This window comes from Sciurus carolinensis, chromosome 15 (genome assembly GCF_902686445.1).
Source record: "Sciurus carolinensis chromosome 15, mSciCar1.2, whole genome shotgun sequence".
NCBI classification, from domain to species: Eukaryota; Metazoa; Chordata; class Mammalia; order Rodentia; family Sciuridae; genus Sciurus; species Sciurus carolinensis.
Genome location: NC_062227.1, coordinates 32306169 through 32327078, shown reverse-complemented (window position 1 = coordinate 32327078; position 20910 = coordinate 32306169). Strand labels below are relative to the sequence as shown.

General features: G+C 33.5%; 1 protein-coding gene across 1 annotated transcript in view; it reads right to left on the bottom strand.

Moving 5' to 3' along the window:
- Nucleotides 1-20910, bottom strand: part of Mib1 (MIB E3 ubiquitin protein ligase 1) — a 126649-nt gene that overhangs the window by 9988 nt on the left and 95751 nt on the right. The window contains 8 exon segments of the mRNA XM_047526253.1: nt 497-597; nt 2045-2158; nt 3693-3771; nt 5649-5841; nt 7463-7644; nt 10439-10600; nt 12158-12244; nt 15546-15678. Coding sequence (XP_047382209.1) covers nt 497-597; nt 2045-2158; nt 3693-3771; nt 5649-5841; nt 7463-7644; nt 10439-10600; nt 12158-12244; nt 15546-15678 — 1051 coding nt within the window.

Sequence of the window (20910 nt, the reverse complement as noted above, 5' to 3'; positions counted from 1 at the left end):
GTCAAGAAAACCACTACCCCTTAGCTTTAAACACCATGTATATGATTTTTTTCCAAATTTGTATTCCTAAACAATATCCTGTTTAGTTTTGTTAGGCAATGACAAACTACCTTCCAAAGTATTCTTACTAATTCATATTCCATCAGCAGTGTAAGAGTTAAGACTACTACACATTCTACCTTACACTTGTTATCAAGTCTTTACACTTTCCCTAATCTAACAGATTTGAAAAGGTCCTTCACTGTGGTTTTTAATTTTCACTTCCTAATTAGTACTGTGGCTGGGCATTTTTTCCATGTTTATTAAGTCATTTACATGTTTTCTACTTTGGAAAAATACCTGGCTAAATATCCTAGTCTGATACTATTCATTACAAATATTCAAATGCTACAAGTGATACAATACTTTAAATTATGCGTACTACAGAAAATTCTACTAGTTTTACCAAAAAAATAGCACATAGCATCCGAGAATCACTATTTAACAAAATCATTACCTGCTCCTTAATGTCTTGTAACTGTTGCTGCAACTTTTGCACATCTGCATTGACATTGGTATTATCCTTGTCCTTTTGTAACACTGGAATATTCCCGCTTGCTGTAAGAGATAATTTTTTTTTTTAGTTATTACTGTTTTAACATAAAATGATTTCTAAAATTGTTATTGTTTACTTAAAAACAAGAATCTTTAAAGAAAACTGGTTTGCACATTAATTTCTAATTATATTTAACACTGTTAGACAATAATCCACAGACTTCCAGGTTTTCCAAGGTTCTTCTTGCTTTGTTTGGAAGTTCACAAATATATTTTATGCTTATTTTCTCTGCTCCTATACCACAGGAACTCAAGAAAGCAGCAGCAGTTTGGGCAGTACTAATTAAAGTCTCTCAGATGATTTTTATGAAGACATACAAAAACTGCCTCTTTCCTTTATATTTAAATTTTCTTCTTGTTACTGATCTGAAATGAGGAACTCAAGAAAGGCCTTGATCAATAGACTGCAAAAATGAAGGGAAATCTTTGATATCGTGTTTCCTACTCTCTATATTCTTGGTCTTTTACTCCAGGTCATCTGTCCCTGAGATTTTTATTCTACTCTCTGTGAAAAAAGACAAAAGCCTTGGACAGAAGTGGGTACAATAATGTTCTTCCTCATCTGTTCAAAAACATGTTTGTAGTATAAAAAAAATCTGGCTAAAAGACAAAAAGTAATTTTAAACAGCTATATTATTTAAAAGGTTGAAGACAGTGGTTGGGAATATAGTTCAGTGGTAGAGTACTTGCTTTGCATACATAAGGCCCTGGATTCAATTCCTAGAACAGCAAAAAAAAGATTTTAAATGGGATTATTTTTCTACTTGTTTGCTATGTTACAGTTCAGTATGCCTATAGTTACTCTGTCCCAAATAACTACTATTCCATAAAATACAAACAACTAAAATGAATTTGTAGACCTTCTACATAAAGGAACCATATTTATATTTTTGCAAACTGAAAAAATAACTTGTAAAATGATGTCCCCTCAAGATACACTAAATTGGGTTCAGGTATAGCTCAATGGAACAGCATGTACTTAGCACGCACAAAGCTCTGGATTGTCCCCAGCATCACCCAAAAACGGATACACTAAATTTCACCTTAAAAACAGACAGCAAATATTCTTTAAGAATACAATATTCTTGGGCTGGGGAGATAGCTCAGTTGGTAGCTTGCTTGCTTTGCAAGCACAAGGCCCTGGGTTTGATCCCCAGCACCGCAAAAAAAAAAAAAAAAAAAAAACAATATTCTTTACACCACACGTGGAGGATCTTCCAAAGACTTATATTTTAAGATCTACAATCACACCACAACCTAGAAGATGTAATTTGAAGTTTCTTAAAATTATAATGAAATCAACAGAAAACTCTACTGGTTTCTCTGTGTGGATCCAACTCACATACCTTATATTTTATAAAGCAACAATGTATTATAAATGGGGGAAAATATTCATTAAAATCCTAACAAGAAAGCAAAATAAGAAAATGCTTTAAGAAAATTCACTTACAGATATCATCAGCAGCATCTTCTGAACTTTTTCCTCCACAGCACATAATGAAAGGCACTCTCCGTTCAACTACTGCCCGGCACTGCACACACTTTTTCATTAGGCTAGCACAGTCTGAAAAACAGTAACACAGATACTTCTTACAAGGAAAACCACCAATTAAAGTACTGCCTTTCTCTACTTATTTCTATTAAATTTTACACTTAAATATTAAACAAGTTATATGGATACACAATTCTACCTCACTGAAATGTTAAAAACCTAAAAATAAGTATTCTCTGTTGACAGCCTCTAGAACAGAGTCCATTATGAAAACAGTGACATTTTCTAATAGTTGAATAGCGAGAATATTTTAAAAATAAATTAACACAATAATATTTCAAGATCTTAAGGTTTGAGAACAATGAAAGGAAATACCCTTGACGAATGTCAACTAATACTAAAATTACAAGGTTGTCTGCATACTAAATTCCTAAAAATGTTTTCTTATCTCTAAAATTCCTAAAATATGTTCCTTTACCTTCCTTCTTTTATCAAACTGATAGAACAAGCAAATTGCTTAGTGTCTACTTTTCTAAAGTAGTAGATTCAGAAAAATACAAAAAAAAAAAAAATTCATAAGACTACTTTCTAATACTTATTTTGAAAAGGCTATAAACTGTATTTCAGTAGAGTACTTTCTCATTCCAAAAAGAAATAACTACTACAACTATTTGATGTGTGTTGTTAATACTACCTTGACTCTAAACTTCTTAATTAATTATAAAATAATACACAGCAAGTCAACATGTTCTTTGGCATTAACATTAAATATGAAAGTATACTCTACATTTTAGCCTGTGAATCAAGTCTTTCACTTCATTGTCCACTTTAAAACCAGAGAAACTCAAGGCAGTTTATTCAGGGATAACATATAACAAAACACTGAAAAACCACTGATGCTGACAGAGTGGGGCACACACATCTAACACCTACAGTATAGGGTGGACAATCATTATTGAGGCTGAGGCCAAGGCCTGAATGTAAACAGGGCTACTGTTTGATTATACAAAATGTGCCTAGGTAAGAATTAAGTTAGTAACAATATTGTTTGGAATTTGTATTCAATTTGGGAGCAAATTTTTTTCTTAAATTTTAAGAATTTATCAATACATAATATATAACCATAATTATCTAAAATTCCTATTACTAAGTTCAGTTATTATAGTTTCTATAAAATCTTTCTTCAGCCCCTCTAAAATGGATATAACCTTTGAACTGCCAAGGCACTTAATGCTCTTCAGAGCTCCCAACACTCTGCTTAAAATTATGAGTACTAAATACTTTAGTATATAATCTTTGAGGAAGATATTTTCCATCTCAACTTCATCTTCCCTATCAAATAAGTGTTTAAGAATGTATTTACAAAATGGAGAAAACCACCTACTTCTTAGGGGTGTGTATGTGTGTGTGTGTGTGTGTGTGTGTGTGTGTGTGTGTGTGTGTATAGAGAGAGAGAATAGAAAGAATTGGAAGATACTAGAGGCCCATTAACTTTTTTGTTTGTTACCAAAATACAAAATACAAAAAAACCCCTCATGGATATAAATTTTGTTTCACTTCATATTGCTGTAATTATAACTGAGGAAGTTTCACACAGGCTACTTACTCTCACAAGCACACATGTGTCCACAAGGCTGAAAAAGAACAGCTGCTTTCTTGTCAGAGCATACCACACATTCTTCAATCTACAGTAAAGAGGCAAAAGCACAGAGTGAACAACTACAGATAAATCTAGTAACTCTAACAACTTCTTTTATATCCAAATGCAGGATATAAGTGTGTATTAAATTTCTCTGTCCTTAACACATACTTCCCAAATATGTTCTACTTTCCCTAAATGCTCTTTTTCATGTACTTATGCATTGTAGCTCAACAGGCACTAATTTCTGCATTAGTTTCCCCTCCTGTCCTAGAGAATCATATAGAGAAACTCCATTTCCTCTGAGGTCAGGAAGAAAGAGCTGGACTTCGATTGTCTATTTTTCAAAAACTACATTTAAAAGGAAACGGGATAATGAACAAATAAATGAGTATAAAAATAAATAAGAGAAGATAGATATCTAACATTAATAAAAATCTAGCCAGATGAATCAGATTTTTAAAGTTCAAGAGGAATTTTTCTGTTATATACATGTAAGGAACTCTACTTAAAAGCACCCTATTCTGGAAGTTGGTCAATTCCCATGCTGTCTGGGGCCCAAAGCTTTGGATTATTCTTTTTCCCCGTAACTGTAAATCTTCCACAACCTTTCAATCTTAGCTCCTCTCTTCATCTCTACTAAATAAATCTGAATTTTGATGTATAACTATTAACAACCTCGGCTCTGACTTCCTTTTTACCCTCACCCAACCCCTACTGCGCTTGGTTTCACATTCAACTACTATCCCTTCTTTTTCTTTCTAACATAAGGTCATATTTAGCCATCTCTTGTGTCATTTAATACTACTCTCCAAAAATGATAACCACCACCCACCTATAACTTCCCCGAAACAACCAAACATTCCAAGCATATGCTCACGCACATTCTCACATGCTCATGTGCAAGTACAATGTTGTGTGTGCTCCCCCCCTCAACTTTCCCAACTTACACCTCAATATGTACACAGAATTTACATAGTTGTAGTAATAGCAGAATACAGTAAAATATGATTAGTTAGGACCCTAATACTCCTGGATTCCAAATCTAGCCCTGACACTGAATCATCTAACATTGTTTTTAAAGAGTTTATAATAATATAGTAAATTGATTTAACAACCATATACTCACGCATTCTATTAAAAACAAAAATCTTTGTAAGCATAACTTTCCTCCCAGGAGTTCAATTACTAAATGAAAGCATGTTGAATATAATCAGGACAGCCTCCCAGCCTCCAGCAGTGTTTAGAAAGTAACTATTTCATACTTTCCTTAATATTTTTTTGAAACTTATTTTTGCTATTTCAAAAGAAACAGTCTGTGTTAATTCTGCATGTGTTTGTAATTCTCTAATTGCTGTAGTATCCTTGCTTCCAAATCTGTTGCAACAAGGTACCAGTTTTATAATTTGTTTACTTCAATGAATATGTTCATTGTCCTTTAACCACTTGGGGTCACTATTTCTTTATCGTCAGATGCCCTGAAATCAGCCCAGCAAAACTGCTGGGTGGGTTTTTTAGTTTTCACTTTCCTACAGGCTTGAAAATTTCACAGTATATAATACAAAGTAGAATTAAATAAACCTTTAGGTTACAGAGGGTTTTGGAAGAAAAACAGTAGATAATATTTATTTTTAACTGTTATATTTTAGGTATAAAAAACGAAAAACATTGAGCTAAAAATTTTTTCTCAGTGAAAATTAAATTCAAATAATAATTAAGTTGGCAAAATAAAACTGTAAACCAGCAATAAATTCAGAAATTCTCATCTCAAATAAATGTATAAATTATACATTCCTGTATTTAAAAATGTTACTTGGAAGAACAAAATTAAACAAATTACATCAGAAAGTCTTTTCTATCATTATTTATAGTCTCAAAGAACTTCATAAAATAATAAAATACTACATTAAAAAAAAAAATTACCTTTGTCCTGGACTGAACTTGTTCTTTACAGATGAGGCATTTCTTGACTCGTGGAGAACATAAAGAACAGGTTGCGATATGTCCACAAGGGCCAAAAAGCGTATCTCTCTTCATATCTGAGCACACCATACACTCTTCTAAGGTTTCAGAATCATTACTGATCATAGAAGGACTCCGAGAACCCACTTGACCACTAATAAAAGAAAATATTCCAAATCAAGCCCATCAAAATATTTCAATAACAATTTCATTAATTAAATGTCTTTAAAACATCCAGAGCACCATTAGTATACAAAACAATTGTTTATGTTAAAAAATTAAGTGTTGACATTTTTATGTGAAACCCTGAAACTGTACTTTTCTATCTATATATATCTCTTCACCTCTAGGTACTTCTACTATTTCAAACTTCAAATTGCATGAATTCTCCTCACTCAGTGAAAATGGGTGAATCTTCTAATAAAGAAAGAAAAAACATTTTAACATAAACAATACTCAGAATCTGTTATATATAGATATATTATTCAACTAATAAAATATTTTATATATATATATATGTAAAAGCAGAAGGAGGAATAGAAATAAAACAAAAATTCTAACTAGCAATCATATTAGTTATACTAACTAAAGACAGGATAAGGCATTACCAGAGTTCACAACAGATAGAACACTTCAGAAGATATGAGACTTCAGTTGCTTTTTGAACACTTCACTAAGTGTATTCTTAAGGAGTATAAAATTATATTACAGAAAGACAGGATTTATCTATAAAAGTATACATACAAGGCACAGAAATACATATGTGTGACTACACCTACAGAAAAGGAATCCTGTTTCTACCACAACCTTCAGAAACTCATGAAAACACACAGGTTCTATCCTTGACTCTACTGTTATTACAGCATTATGTATAGTGCCTTGTATCTATTTATAGATGCATCTGTCTTTCTGTAACAGAATTTAATATTCTTTAAGTATACATATATCTCATTATATTACATTCACCTATAACACAGCTCTATGCACGGGTTCCAAAGAGATGCCATTCCATTACTACACATAAATTACAAGAGGTGAGAGAACACAAAGGTCAAGGGACATCTACTGAAATGTTTAGTAACAAGAAATAAATAAAAAGGGCAATAATACTACACAGTACTGTTACAATAACAGAAGAGATGTGTTTCTTTTTGTATAACTACAATATCTCAGAAGTAAATTATTTAAATCATAACTAATATCACTGACATTTTACTTTCAGAAAAAATGACAAATGTGCAATAAACATCTTTAGAGAAAATTCCCCATAGAACTGGTTTTCCCTCATTTGTTCACCTTTTCAATCCTTCACTGATGCTAAGTACATTTCAGGATCTATTCAGGATGTTGGAATTATTACCAAGTTTGTATGACATATGTTTTGTTCAGAAAATATAAATTGTCCCTCTTAGAAACATATTAAAATTTTAAATATGTATCATGTCACAGAAATTTTACTAGTAGAGAAATAAGATGTATCCCGTTTGTTTACAATAAAAATGAATTAAAAAAAATTTTACTAGTAACACTTTTTCTCATAGATAATTTCCTCTAACACATACATTCCTAGAAAACCAATAGTTCAGAAAAGCATCTTGAACTTACTATGCATAAAGCAGTATACTTAACAATATGAGAAACAACATGAAAGAAAGGAGCAACACAAAACTTCCCAAAGGAACTGCACGAACACTTTTAAGTAGTCAATTCCTCCATTATATAACCACATAACATTTTATGGAATATTAAAGTTTATGATAATAAATAATACACACCTGACTTTTTCTTTATGACACTTTGCCAATGCTTTGCAGAGACTTGGATCAGGACAGAGATCAAGAGGAGACTGACCCTTCTTATTTCGAATGCTAAGGTCAGCACCATTAGCTGCCAAGAAACAGGCAATAGATGCTGCACTCTTCTTCTCTGCCCCCTGGGTACCAAGTCCCATTATTAACTGAAATCAAATGAAAAGAACCATGATTTTTTTCCATAGGAGTCTGCTATCAATTTTTACTATTATGTATAACAGTATCATGTGTGCACATGCATACATGTAGTAAATATTTATGAGTTTCCTTTCTGTCATTCACTCCTCTTTCCCCCACATCCCTCAATTTTCTCAGGCATATAGTTTGAGAACTGACTCATCCTCTAGTTGTAAAGGTGGAAAAGGTGGCTCAGCCCAATCAGATATCCACCTCACCTACGTAAGTAGTTCAGGGACAGACACACAATTTCAATCAGGTCAATTAAGGCCAATAAAACTCAAAAGCAAGTCTTCTGGTTGAGATATTGGAGAAATAGTACTCTTTTCTCTTCAATTTGGCTCTGGAGATGCTAGAAACCAACTTGAAACAATGAAGAGAAAGAGAACTGAGAAAAGAAACTAACTATAAATTCACCCCAAAATGGAGAATGAGACAAATTAGGTTCTGATAATACCTGAACTACTAATTCAAAACTCTTACCAAAAATAGGCATGATGATTAATATTTACTAAGCATCTATAATGTATGAAGTACTACTTCAAGCACTTTTCAAGATCTTTACAACAAATTATGTAGGTAGATACTTTCCTCTCTCCATTTTAAAAAGAGAAAAAAAGGAGGCACAAAGGAGTTAGAGAATATTCCCACAACTATACAATAAGACAGCAATTCTGAAGCCTTCTGGTCTCAGAATGCTTTACATTTTAAAAATTTATATGAAAATCTAAAGGACTTAGAATAGCTACACTCTGAGGAGGGGAGAAGAAAATTAGAGAATTTACACTATTTTATTTCAACATTATAAAAAGCTACAATCATCGAGACAGTTGGGTTGGCATCACATAGCTAAAAACAGATGAAAAGAACAAAATACAAAATCCAGAGAGATTTCACATGTATGGTTAATTGGTCTAGGATAAAGGTACACAGATAATTCAGTAGGGATAAACAGTCTTTTCAACAAATGACACAGGAACAACTGGATTTCCATAAACAAGAAAATGAACTCTGACTCATATGTCATACTGTATGTAAAAATTAACTCAAAATGAACCATAGACAGAACTATAACAGCTAAAACTTTTATAAAGTTCTAGTATGAAACAAGAGAAAGCCTTAGTGACCTTGAGTTTAGCAAAGATTTCTCAGAAAGGACACAAAAGCACAGATAAAAGGGAAAAATTTTTATTAAAATTAGATTTCATCAAAATTAAAGAAACTCTGCTCTGCCATAAAGACTATTTAAAGCTGGGCTCAGTATTAAGCCTGCCTGTAATCCCAGTTTCTCAGGAGGCTGAGGCAAATGATCACAAGTTCAAGGCCAGCCTAGACAACTAATGAGACACCATCTCAAAAAACAAAACAAAACAAAAAACACTACTAAAAGAAGGAAAAGACAAGACACACATAAACACACAATCCCTGTTTCTTGCCATGTGATACCCTGCACTATCCCAGGACTCTGCTTGGCAAGAAGGCCATTAACAGATGCAGTCCCTTGACCCTGAACCCGAACCATTTAGATCCAGATAAGGATCTCGAGAAAATCCTGGACTAAATGGAGTCTTGCTTCTTAGACCTAAGAAGAATGGAATCTAAGCTTGTGGAAAAGGTGGAAAATATTCAACCTCTATTTGAGAAGAAAATAGCTATGGATTCATCAGAAGTAATCATATATGCAATTGATGCATTTGCACCTGTGGTTTAGCTACACTTGATAATTGCACTCAGAGGACAAGGTATCTCCAATGCCTGACAACTACTGAATACGCTAATTATATACATAATTCTTGAAAAGTTCTTTTCTATTTTCTTCTGGTGGTACTGGGGATTGAACCCAGGGACTTGCACAAGCTTGACAAGTGTTACACCACTGAACTATATCCCCAGTTCTTAAAAAGTATTTCTGAACATTACTAAGCTACCATTTCTATACAAAAAATTACATAATATTGTGCCAATTATTATAACAGAGGAAGAAAGGAAGGGGAGGGAAGAAAACACTGACAGGGAGAAAATACTCATCACATATACAAAAAAAATTGTATTCAGATTATAAAAAGAATTCTTGAAACAATAACAACAAAACAGGCTCAATGATTAAAAAAAAAAAAAAAAAAAACTTGGCTAGCACAAAAGAGGTCCTGGGTTCAAGCCCCAACACTGCAAACAGACAAAAAACAAAAGAACACAAAGAACTCAACAAAATAATGAAAAAGAGATTTGGGCAGATACTTCACCAAATACATATGGTGACAAGCATATGAAAAGATACTCAAAATCAGCAGTCATTAGGGAAATGCAAATCAAAACCACAAGAAGACACCATTCCATGCCTGTTTGAAAGGCTAGAGTTAAAAAGAAGAATGAAACAACTTTAGGTAAGAATGCGGGGCAACATAAGTAGTACTCACTAGCATTTAGTTCATAAACTAAAATTCCTATAGTTTATTTTTTTGCACTGGGGGTTGAACCCAGGGAATCTTTACCACTGAGCTACATATTCAGTCTTTTTTTTTTCTGAGACAGGGTCTTGCCTTGCTAAGATGCCCAGGCTGGCCTTGAAATTGAGATTCTCCTGTCTTAGCCTCCTGAGTAGCTGGGATTACAGGCATGCTCCACCATACCCTGTCATAAAGTTCTAAGTATGTAGCTCTGATAAAATATTGCATAAGATGTTAATTAGATGAGTAGCAAATAAAAGACCTTGCATTAAGAGATGCTTCTATTGGTACTAAATGAAAGACCATATTTACTCACTGTATTTTTTGACGGCTCCCAGGCAGCATCTACCTTCCCCACATCTTGCATATCCTGCAGCTGACGTAGTTGAGACAAAGTATGATGCCTCAGAGCTTCATGCAAAGGAGTATCACCATCCTTATCCTGAATATCTAGTTTGGCACCTGCACGAACCAAAAGCTAAAAGAGAAAGACATCTCAAGTTGGTAATGTGTTGCACCCCTAAGAAACTTCAGTGTGTTTAAAGTAACAGTGAGAGCACACTGTACCTACTTGAAGGAGTTACTATTATGCTAATGATTTTGATGTCTTTCCTTTCTACTATTCTAAGTATTGTGGTTCCTTACAAAAAAGGATGTGTTCTGGATACTCAAAGAGATTAAAGTGGGGAAAATAGAAAGAAATGAAAATCAATATGCAGCTCAATTCATCTACTCTGAAAATGAAAACTGGGATAAATTTAGGACTTTGTTTTCACCTTTTAATTTTAGATATAAAGTTATCTTAAGCTCTTAGGAAAAAATCATACTGTTCAAAATTCTTCTATTATTTAAACAAAGAAGCATTCTCTTTGGTCAATTTTCAAATGTGTCCTCGTGAGGCAAGTTCAAATATCATGGAAGATAAATTAAGATGTTTTGGCAAAAGAATTTCAAAAAATAAATGTGAAACAGTGTTTGCTAAACTACAGCCTCAGCTAAAATGCATGGCAGACATATTTCAATAAATGACTTAAGCGGTAGATATAAGTTTAAGATTTTGCTTATGGTACTTTAATAATTTTCCTAATCCTTTCTACAAATATCATCAAAAGCTATTTTAAAAAATACCATCTAAAGAATCAATCTCAAGCATATGGTCTTCCTTGTCTTGTCAAATTATGTTATTTTTCTTTCATTCCAAAAAATGGTTATATAAAATGTAATTCCAAGGCAAGATTTCTCATATTTCAATAAGCATCAGAATTACCTGTGTAATTTTTAAACCAGGGATTTTTCCATCCCCAAAGGTTCTGATTTGGTTGGTCTGAGGTAAGGCACAAGAATTACTTTTCTAGAGCAGAGTGGCACACACCTATAGTCTCAGCAACATGGGAGGCTGAGGCAGGAGGATCACAGGTTCAAGACCAGTCTAGTGAGATCCTGTCTTAAATAAATAAAAAGGGCTGGTGGTGTGCCTGAGTGGTACAGTTCAATCCACAGTACTGCAAAAAAATAAATAATAATAAAATTTTCTACCATCAAGTTCTCAGGTGATACTGATGTCACTGCTTCAGTCTTCAATCTTGAACCACTACTCTACAAAAATATTTAAACTAGTTCTCTTTCAACTTTTTTTTAATCATCAGATTAGTAAAATAAAAAATACATTTCAGCTTTTTTTGGAATTTGCTGCAGCAAATGTCCAGCTGAAGCTGTTTATATTTTACTCTTTATTATACACATTAAAAGGTAATATGCTTTTTAAAACTAATTTACACGTTACATTGAAATTTTCTCATTTATTATTATGAGAATTCACAAATTTAACAAGGAAATGATAGAGACCTTGAACTTAGAATTTCGGTATTAGAAATTACCCACTGACACAAAATATTAGACTAAAATTGTAAGTTTTGTGTCAGACTATGCATTTTTGAGAAATTTAATACTGTATTATATTTCAATTTTTAAGAGGTACTAAAACTCTGGACAAAAAACTATTGCAAGTCAAAATTTATGTCAATAAACACTTTACCCGAACAATTTGAGTGTGTTGTCGCTCAACAGCAAGGTGTAGGGCAGTTTGTTGGTTCACATTCTGGATATCCAGGTTTGCATTACCCTGAAGAAGAAAAAAAAATTTTAGATAGTTATATTTTGACAACTGTGAAGAACATGAAATCTGTTAACTATTCTTAAAAAATAAACAACTCTGGATACTTTGACCATCTTCTCCTTCAAAGCTGCTGTGACATTATTCTCATAGGTAACAGGTCCTATTATTATAGGGAAAATGGATGGGGATACAAACTTTCTAAAGCAGAAGAGCAAGTTTAAAACATTCTTTTTTCCATTACAGTGATTTCATCCAAGAACAAAGGGCAAAGCATAGAACAGATGTCAAACACAACTCTCTTTCAATCTCCATTATACAGTGACAGAGACAATCAACTTCTTTTAACTGTAAAGACTTCTGAAGTTACTGAGTTTTCATATTGGCTTTTGATTTACTCTAATAATCTGATAAGTTCAGTTCTTGTTACATAATTGAGCTCTTTCACATTCAATGAAAAGAAACTGTTTGAGATGAGAAGGTGATATTTAATTAGTACATTTAAAAAAAAGTTACTAAAGGGAGAACAGGAAGTCCTATCCAGGGTCCTACAGGACTTTATGAGAACAACTATATGACTAATGAAAACAAAGGACTGTATGAGAACAGCTGATGCCTAAGCATAGGGGAAAGGATCTGAGGAGCAAAACAACTGAACTTGGGAGTCAGGGGGCCTTGGTTCAAGGTCATTTATAAACTATGTGAGCTTCAGCAAGCCTTATACAATTTCATACCTATTTCCTCAGCTCTAAGTGGGTAACTACAACTTATTTCATAGGGTATTGTAAAGATTAAGAAAAATAACATGTAAAACTGCCTAATCACAATGTCTAGTATAATAAATAAATAAATAAAATTAAGAAAAGAGCTAGGGGTCTGGGATTTAAGTCAGTGGCAGAGCACTTGCTTAGCATGTGCAAAGTCCTAGGTTTGATTCCTGATACCACAAAAATAAAAAGAGCAAAATATTCAGAAAATATTGTTTTGTTTCAGTCTTAAAAGTATTCACACCCTCAGATGACAACTTTAATATCCACCTGTGCCCCTGCTTGCAGTATCAAGTAGAGCTGACACTCCAGTAATGCTACACCACATTTTGGAAGATTGGGGTTTCTGGTTTGTTCTTATTATAGTATTTATTTCTTTGAATGTGGTCCTAAGGTACCTAAATCATGGTAAGATCTGTTCTCATATAAATGTGAACAACTAGGGATTTTCTTTTGAAGTTTCCTGAGCTTCTCTATCATTTAGATTTTGCTTCCAGGGTGGAGCTATTCTGAATAAAACTGCTATACACATTTAGTATTTGTGTGGAAATGTCACTTCTTGCATACATCCCTAGTAGTGACACTGCTATGTCATATAGTGAATACATTAACTTTGTAAGAAATCCACCAAATTGTTTTTCAAAGTGGTTGCTTTAAAAAACACCAGAAATATATGTGAATTCTAATTGCTCTACATTCTAATCAACATTTGGTATAATAGCTGGTCTTTTTAATTTTAGTCTTTCTAGTGATTGTAATTTCTGTTTCCCTAATGACCTACCACACTTTCATTTGTTTATTTGCTAACTGAAAATCTCCTTTGGTAAAGTACATGTTTAGATCTTTTGCCCACTTTTACACAGATATTCATCCTTTTATACTTAAATTGTAAAAAGTTCTTTATATATCCAGGATATTAGTCCTTTGTCAGACACATGCTTTGTAAATAGTTTTCCCCACTATAGCTTTCCTGTATATTAAAGACAGTAACAGTGTTAATGAGAGGGAGTTTAATTTTTTAAATTTTTTATGAGGTCCAATTCATTCATTTTTTTGCCTTTAGGATTATGTCTTCCGGACTCCTTAAGAATTCTGTGTACCTCCAAGTTAGAAGATACTGTCCGGTTTTCCTATGAAGTTTTATGCTTTAAGCTTTTACAGCAGGTGTATGACCCACTTAAATTTTGTATAAGGTATGAGGTAAAGGTCCACGATTTTTTGTTTGGGGGGGTTGTTTTTTTTGTTTCTGTTGCTGTACAGATATCTATTTCCTCTAATATCACTTTTGAGAATCTATTCTTAACCCTGTTAAATTACTTTGGAACCTTATCAAAAATTAACTGACCATATATGTGTGGTTTTACTTATGCATTCTCTGTTCTTTTGATCTATATGATTATCTATATAGAAAATACTAAGGAATCTATAAAGAATAATCTACTAGAACAAATAAATTTAAGTAAAGTCACAGGCTACATAAGTAAAATATAAAAAGCAATTATACTTATATATACTAGCTGTTATGGTTTAGATATTAGGTGTCCTCCAAAAACTCATGAGTGAAAAGGTTTAGAGGTGAAATGACTGGATTATGAGAGCCTTCATTCAATCAGTGATTTAACCCAAGAGGGATTAACTGAGTGGTAACTGAAGGCATATAGTGTGTGGCTGGAAGAGGTAGGTCATTGGGGGCGTGTTTTTAGGGTATGTATTTTGTCCTTGGTGAGTAGAGTCTCTTTATCTCTGCTTCTTGGTATCATGTTCCAGCTGCTTTCCTCTGCCACACACTTCTGTCATGATGATTCCTCATCTCAGGTCCTAAGGAATGGAGTCAGCCATCAATGGACTGAGGCCTCTAAAACCATGAGCCCCAAAATAAAACTTTTCCTTCTCTAATTATTCTTATCAGGTCTTTTGGCCATAGCAAAACAGTCGACTAAAACATTAACAACAGACAACTGAAAACTGAAATGCAAAACCAATTCAATTTATGACAACATTTTTAAAAAGCTATCTAAAGACAAATCTAAGTGTGGAAAAGCAAACTCCCAACAGATATTTTTAATAGAAAATAAATAAAAATGTAGAATCATCTTATTTCAGAAATAAATGAAATGACTAAGATGAGTTTGTGCTACTATTCACAAATTCTAGAGGTTCAGAAGTAGTTGTGAATTGAATTCCTTGATCTTGGCTGAGTCTGCAGTCTGATGGCAACTGGCCACATTATTTTAAGTATCAACATTGATGGTTCTTGATGCTATGGTTGGCTAGTACCTCACCAACAGAGCAGCAATTCTGGGAAATCCTTATTAGCTGAAGGTCATTTCATCAGACCAATCCAGAGGCTGTGTAGAAAGAATGGTGGGAACTAAGGGATCTACCTTCACGCATACATACATCCCCATCCCTACATTTAAAAACTGGTATCAGGAGAAGACAGAACATGCATTATATCTGAATTTTAATCGACATGGGGTTTGGAATTTGTTGAAGTAATTAATCAGTAAAATTGTTAAAAATTGTTGAACTGTTTTCCCTACCTGATGTACCAACAGCTCAGCCACTTCTACATGATTATTAAGGGCAGCCAGATGCAAGGCAGTATAACCATCATCTTTCTTCTCATCCACAATCCACGGTCTCGGTAATTTTGAGAGTAAAACACGCATTGCACTGAAAGTCAAATGTACTGAAAATCAAATTCACATTTTTATATTTACATAATTTGATAGTTTTACTTTCTTTAGAAAAAATATTCAAAGAAACTCTTGAAATCAAATAGATTATTTTTAAAGAAAATTTTATCCTTAGAAATAAACAGAAATCCAAATAGTCTAATTCTCCAATGTGCAGCTTTTTGTTATTTTAAGAGTAAATAAACTATCACCATTTGGGGAACAGAATCAAAATAGAAAGGAAGTTCTACAAATGGAAAACATTACCAAAGGAAGAAAAACAGAGAAAAGAAATGGTCTATACTAAGAACACAATTATGGTTTTGTAGTCTCTCTCAGGATCAATTTCAATAGTACCCATTAATGAAAGAGTTAATTAAGAACAGGCAGGACGGGCATGGTGGTGCATGTCTATAATGTCACCTACTAGGGTGGGGGTGCTAAGGCAGAAGGATGTTACATACAAACAGGAAGAAAATGCAGAATAATCATGTATACACATGAAACTGTAAGCCTATAAAAGTCTATAAAATTTTGAATGGTTCAAAATGGTTCAAAATGTGTTTCTTTAATGGCAGTAGTCTATGAATCCCAAGTAGGAAGTTCAAGAAGTCTCAGTATAGGCTTTGATGGAACCAAGAACCTCTAAAATTGAACTCAGACAGGTTCAATTCAAAGAGCTTCTATCAGATTTTTAAGCAAATTTGTGACCCCAAAGTATATTGGGTATCATAGCTTAAAGACCCACTTCTGAGGCTATTACTAAGTTATAAACACAGTTTACAGTTTTGGAAAGCTATGTACTCTCCTCCAGAGAAATGCACTTCAAAATTTTTACCTACGATTTTGAGTAAGTCTCTAAACCCTTAAATTCCATTCACAGACCTCATGTAAGACTAAGATTTCTTATGCTACCTTGTTTTCAGTCATTATTAAGCATGCAAATCCTCCTCACTTGGTAATAAAATTAAAAACTAGATATTATATACACTGTGACTCAGATTCTGAATGGGGAAATTAGTAATAGCACTTGATACTACTGAATGTCTGAATAATCATGATGCTAATTCCACAAATTATCTACTACCCTTCACATCTGACCATTCAAGAAACACAATTTACAGGATTTTCACAGTTCTTCTAGAAAGCTAAGATACAAGTACTAAACCATGTGAAAAAAGTTTTTTTAAAAACAATGTGATCATTAAAAAATAATGTAAACACTTGGTATTGATTTAAACAAAAACTGTGATATAAGTATGTTGAAAGGAAAGGTAGTAATGGAGGGTGTTAATAGTTTTAACTCTTTCTTTTCCATAACAAGAAATAACCAAATAATGTTTTCAACTGATAAATTAAGAAACTGCAGGATGAGCAACAAGTTATTGGTGAGGACAGGCATAAAGAGGGATGAAGCAGAATAGTTATCTTTCATTATAAGCCTTACAATACTATGACTTAACCATGCACATATTTTAGTGTAATGAAAAGCTTTTGGGGGGAAACATCTGTTGGGTCCCCTCTGACCCCACAGTTCTGTCCCCTTTCTTTTTACTTGAATAAATCCTACTCTTTTATGGGAGGGAGGGAAAGAAGGAGGAAGGAAGGAAGGAAGGGCAGATGGAACTTTCGGAACCAAAACACTAAGATAAAATCTGGCCCTACTATATTAAAATCTTTTAAATTTGCATATTTATTCCTTTAAGCCAAATGTACAAATGTTCTAATAAGTTATAAATGATAAAAGTGTGTGGTCCCTGCCAACTCCATTAAAGTTTTCTTTTTCTTTTAATCTCATAACTGAATAGGTATTCCTGAGAAGATGGCTTATGAAATCACGTTTCCCAACATTCCATTTTAGTTTTGGAAGTATACCCTCATATTACACTGCCAGTAGCTCAAAGGAAGGAAAGGGGAACAGGAGTAACTCCTCCTCTGATACATAAGTTGTCTGCTGAGACTTGTTCTTTCAGTCTTGCATTTCAGAGGAAAGTTGCATCCCTCAGAAAGGTGAGCCAATGGTCCAGAAAGTTACTAAAGCAGTCAGTCAGATATGAAGATGTACCCCCAGAAACCTTCTGCCTTTCTACTTTTCTTAGTGTGTATCTTGAATTGTCAGAACAAGGAAAAAACAGTAAGGCCTGGTTATGACTGAAAGTGATGAAAATTAACCTAGTCCCTTCTAGATGACATTCTTCAAAATAAATAAAATCCTAATATTAAAATTCAAAGTTCATATTTTCAGAGGGTAAATTTTCATTTCAGAATAAATATATTGTTCACTAATCCTGCTCAAATGATTAAAATTATGTTTAAAATAAGCATGATTAAAAAATATAGTTAACCCACCATATCCACAGGTTCCACATCTGAGAGTTCAGCCAACTTCCAGATCAAAAGTAATGAGGGAAAATACATTGCATCTATACTGAATACTGAACATATACAACATTTTAGGGTCATCACTCCCTAAGAAATACTGTACAGCAACTATTTATATAGCACTTACATTGCATTAGGTATTATAAGTAATCTAGAGATGATTAAAGTATACAATCATATACACAGGTTATATGCAAATACTATGCCATTTTATTTAAGGAACTTGAACATCCAGATTTTGGTACCCATGGGAGTCCTTGAAACAATCCACAGATACAGAGGATGACTGTACCATCTTTGTGGTGGCACATACCCACAATCCAGCAACTCAGGAGACGAGACAGAAGGATCACAAATTTAAGGCCAGCCCCAGTAACTTAGTGAAACCCTGTCTCAAAAAATTAAAAACTGGGAATGTAGCTTAGTGGTAAAGTGCCCCTGGGTTCAACCCCCTAGTACCACAAAAGAAAAAAAAAGTGTTATACTGGCAAATGGGATGAATAAATCAGACAATAGTTAAGTAAATAAATCAGGTAGATAACAATTAGAGAACAGATACTTGTAGGAAAGATCCAAAAGTCTAATTCAGCTAAAAATCAAGTCACCAGAATGGAATTACAATATAATAGATGAAAATTATGTCTTCCTCTGGAAAATCATATCTGGTTAAAAAAGAAAGAAAAATAGTTTGTGCAAAGCCTTGAGAAAGAATAAGAAAAATTGTATCCCCAGAATTATTCACAGAGAATGTCTCCTGAAAGGCCCTAATATTCTTTATCTTGTAGCAGAAAGTTTATCAACATACGTAAAATTATCACAGTTTAATAGTACTATCTATTAAAATCATAACAACCATCTTGCTCACCAATTGTCAATTTTAATTTAGTTTCTCATAGATTTATTTGTTCCACCAGAATGGGGGGGTGGGGACTACTGATCAGGTATTGAGTAGTAATCCTCTTGGCAACAACATTTCTTTATGACTTACACATCAACCTCTTATAAGCTTAATTTCTGTTACTCAGTCATCTGAAATTCAATTCTAGACCTACAATGACGATGCACAAAACTTGGCCCAATGAAGTCCTAACTATGTGTACGTGTGTATATATACGTGTATATATGAATTTATATAAATATATATATTCTCACCCATTCATCTCTAGCTTACAACTCTAATTACAAATTTTGTGATTCATATCTAATACCAAAAACTTCTAAAGAAATCCCTATAAAATACCATAAGTTTGGGGAAAGAGGGAGGAAGTGCTGGGTAGTGATATTGGTCAAATTATATTGCTATATCATGTGCATGTACAAATATGTAATAACAGATCTCATGATGTGCAACTATAAATAATAATAAAAATCTGGAAAAAATAAATACAAAAAATACTGCAAGATTGTTTTAAGAATTAAATAAGTTAATGTAAGTGACAATGTTTCAGTTGAAGGGTCTGAAACTTTTCAGTATAATAATATTACAACAATTCTATGTTTATAGACTTACAACCTGTATAACGTAAATTCCTCTTTTCCCCGCTTCCTCCCAGTGTTCCTCCTATATTCTTGATATTGGTTTACCTCCCCATCTTTTTTTTAAATCATTTAATCAGTCATCCTAGACACAAACTTGGGAATCATTCTAGACACTTTTCTCCCTTCTTACTTCCATAATTTGCCCTGATGATTTTCCAGTTTAAACTAAAACTGTTCTTCCCCAAGGCCCCTGACATTTTTTATTTATCTATTTTTTGGTACTAGGGATTGAACCTAGGCCCTTTACTACTGAGGTACATTCTCAACCCTTTTTTTTTTTTCCTTAATTCTGAGACAAGGTCTCACTCAGTTGCCCCTGTTAGCCTCAAATTTACAATCCTCCTGCCTCAGCCTCCCAAGTAGCTGGGATTACAGGCCCCTGCACGCAACCCAGCCAACATTCTTAGATAGGCCATTTTGTCCTTCCTCAGGATACTTATCATCTATAACATCCCCATACAAATGTTACCATTTCCCAATTTTCGCAAAAAAAAGTAAATCTTTTTAAAATACGACTGACACTTATAAAAAAAATTATTCTAAAACATATTTTTTTGCATTAATATATTAATGGTGGTGGGGATTGAGCCCAGGGGCACTCTAACACTGAGTTATACTCCTGGTCTTTTATGTTATCTTATTTTGAGACAGGATCTTGTTAAGGTACCCAGGTTGTCCTTGAACTTGCGATCCTCCTGAACCAGCCTACTAAGTAGCTGGGGTCACAGGCATGTGCTACCTTGCCCAGTTTAATATATATTATTTTAATGAAACTATGTTTGTTTTTGAAAATAATTATAGCAAAATCAATCTGGGTTTACTAGTATAAGTTGTGGAGAAATGCTGCAGACAGTCTCCAAGCAAAACCAATGGAAGGGTACTATATAAATAGTCAAGAGTAGACGGATTCCAGAATGTATAAAGAACTCAAAAATCTTAACTCCAAAAAAACAAATAACCCAATCAATAAATGGGCTAAGGAACTGAACAGGCACTTCACAGAAGAATAAATACAATCAATCAACAAATATATGAAAAAATGTTCAACATCTCTAGCAATTAGAGAAGTACTAATTAAAACTACTCTAAGACATCATCTCAGTCAGAATGGCAATTATCAAAAATACAAGCAACAATAAATGTTGGCAAGGATGTGGGGAAAAAGGTACACTCATATATTGCTGGTAGGACTGCAAAATGGTGCAACCACTATCAAAAGCAGTATGGCGATTCCTCAGAAAACCTGGAATGGAACCGATTCCTCAGAAAACCTGGAATGGAACCACCATTTGTCCCAGCTATCCCACTC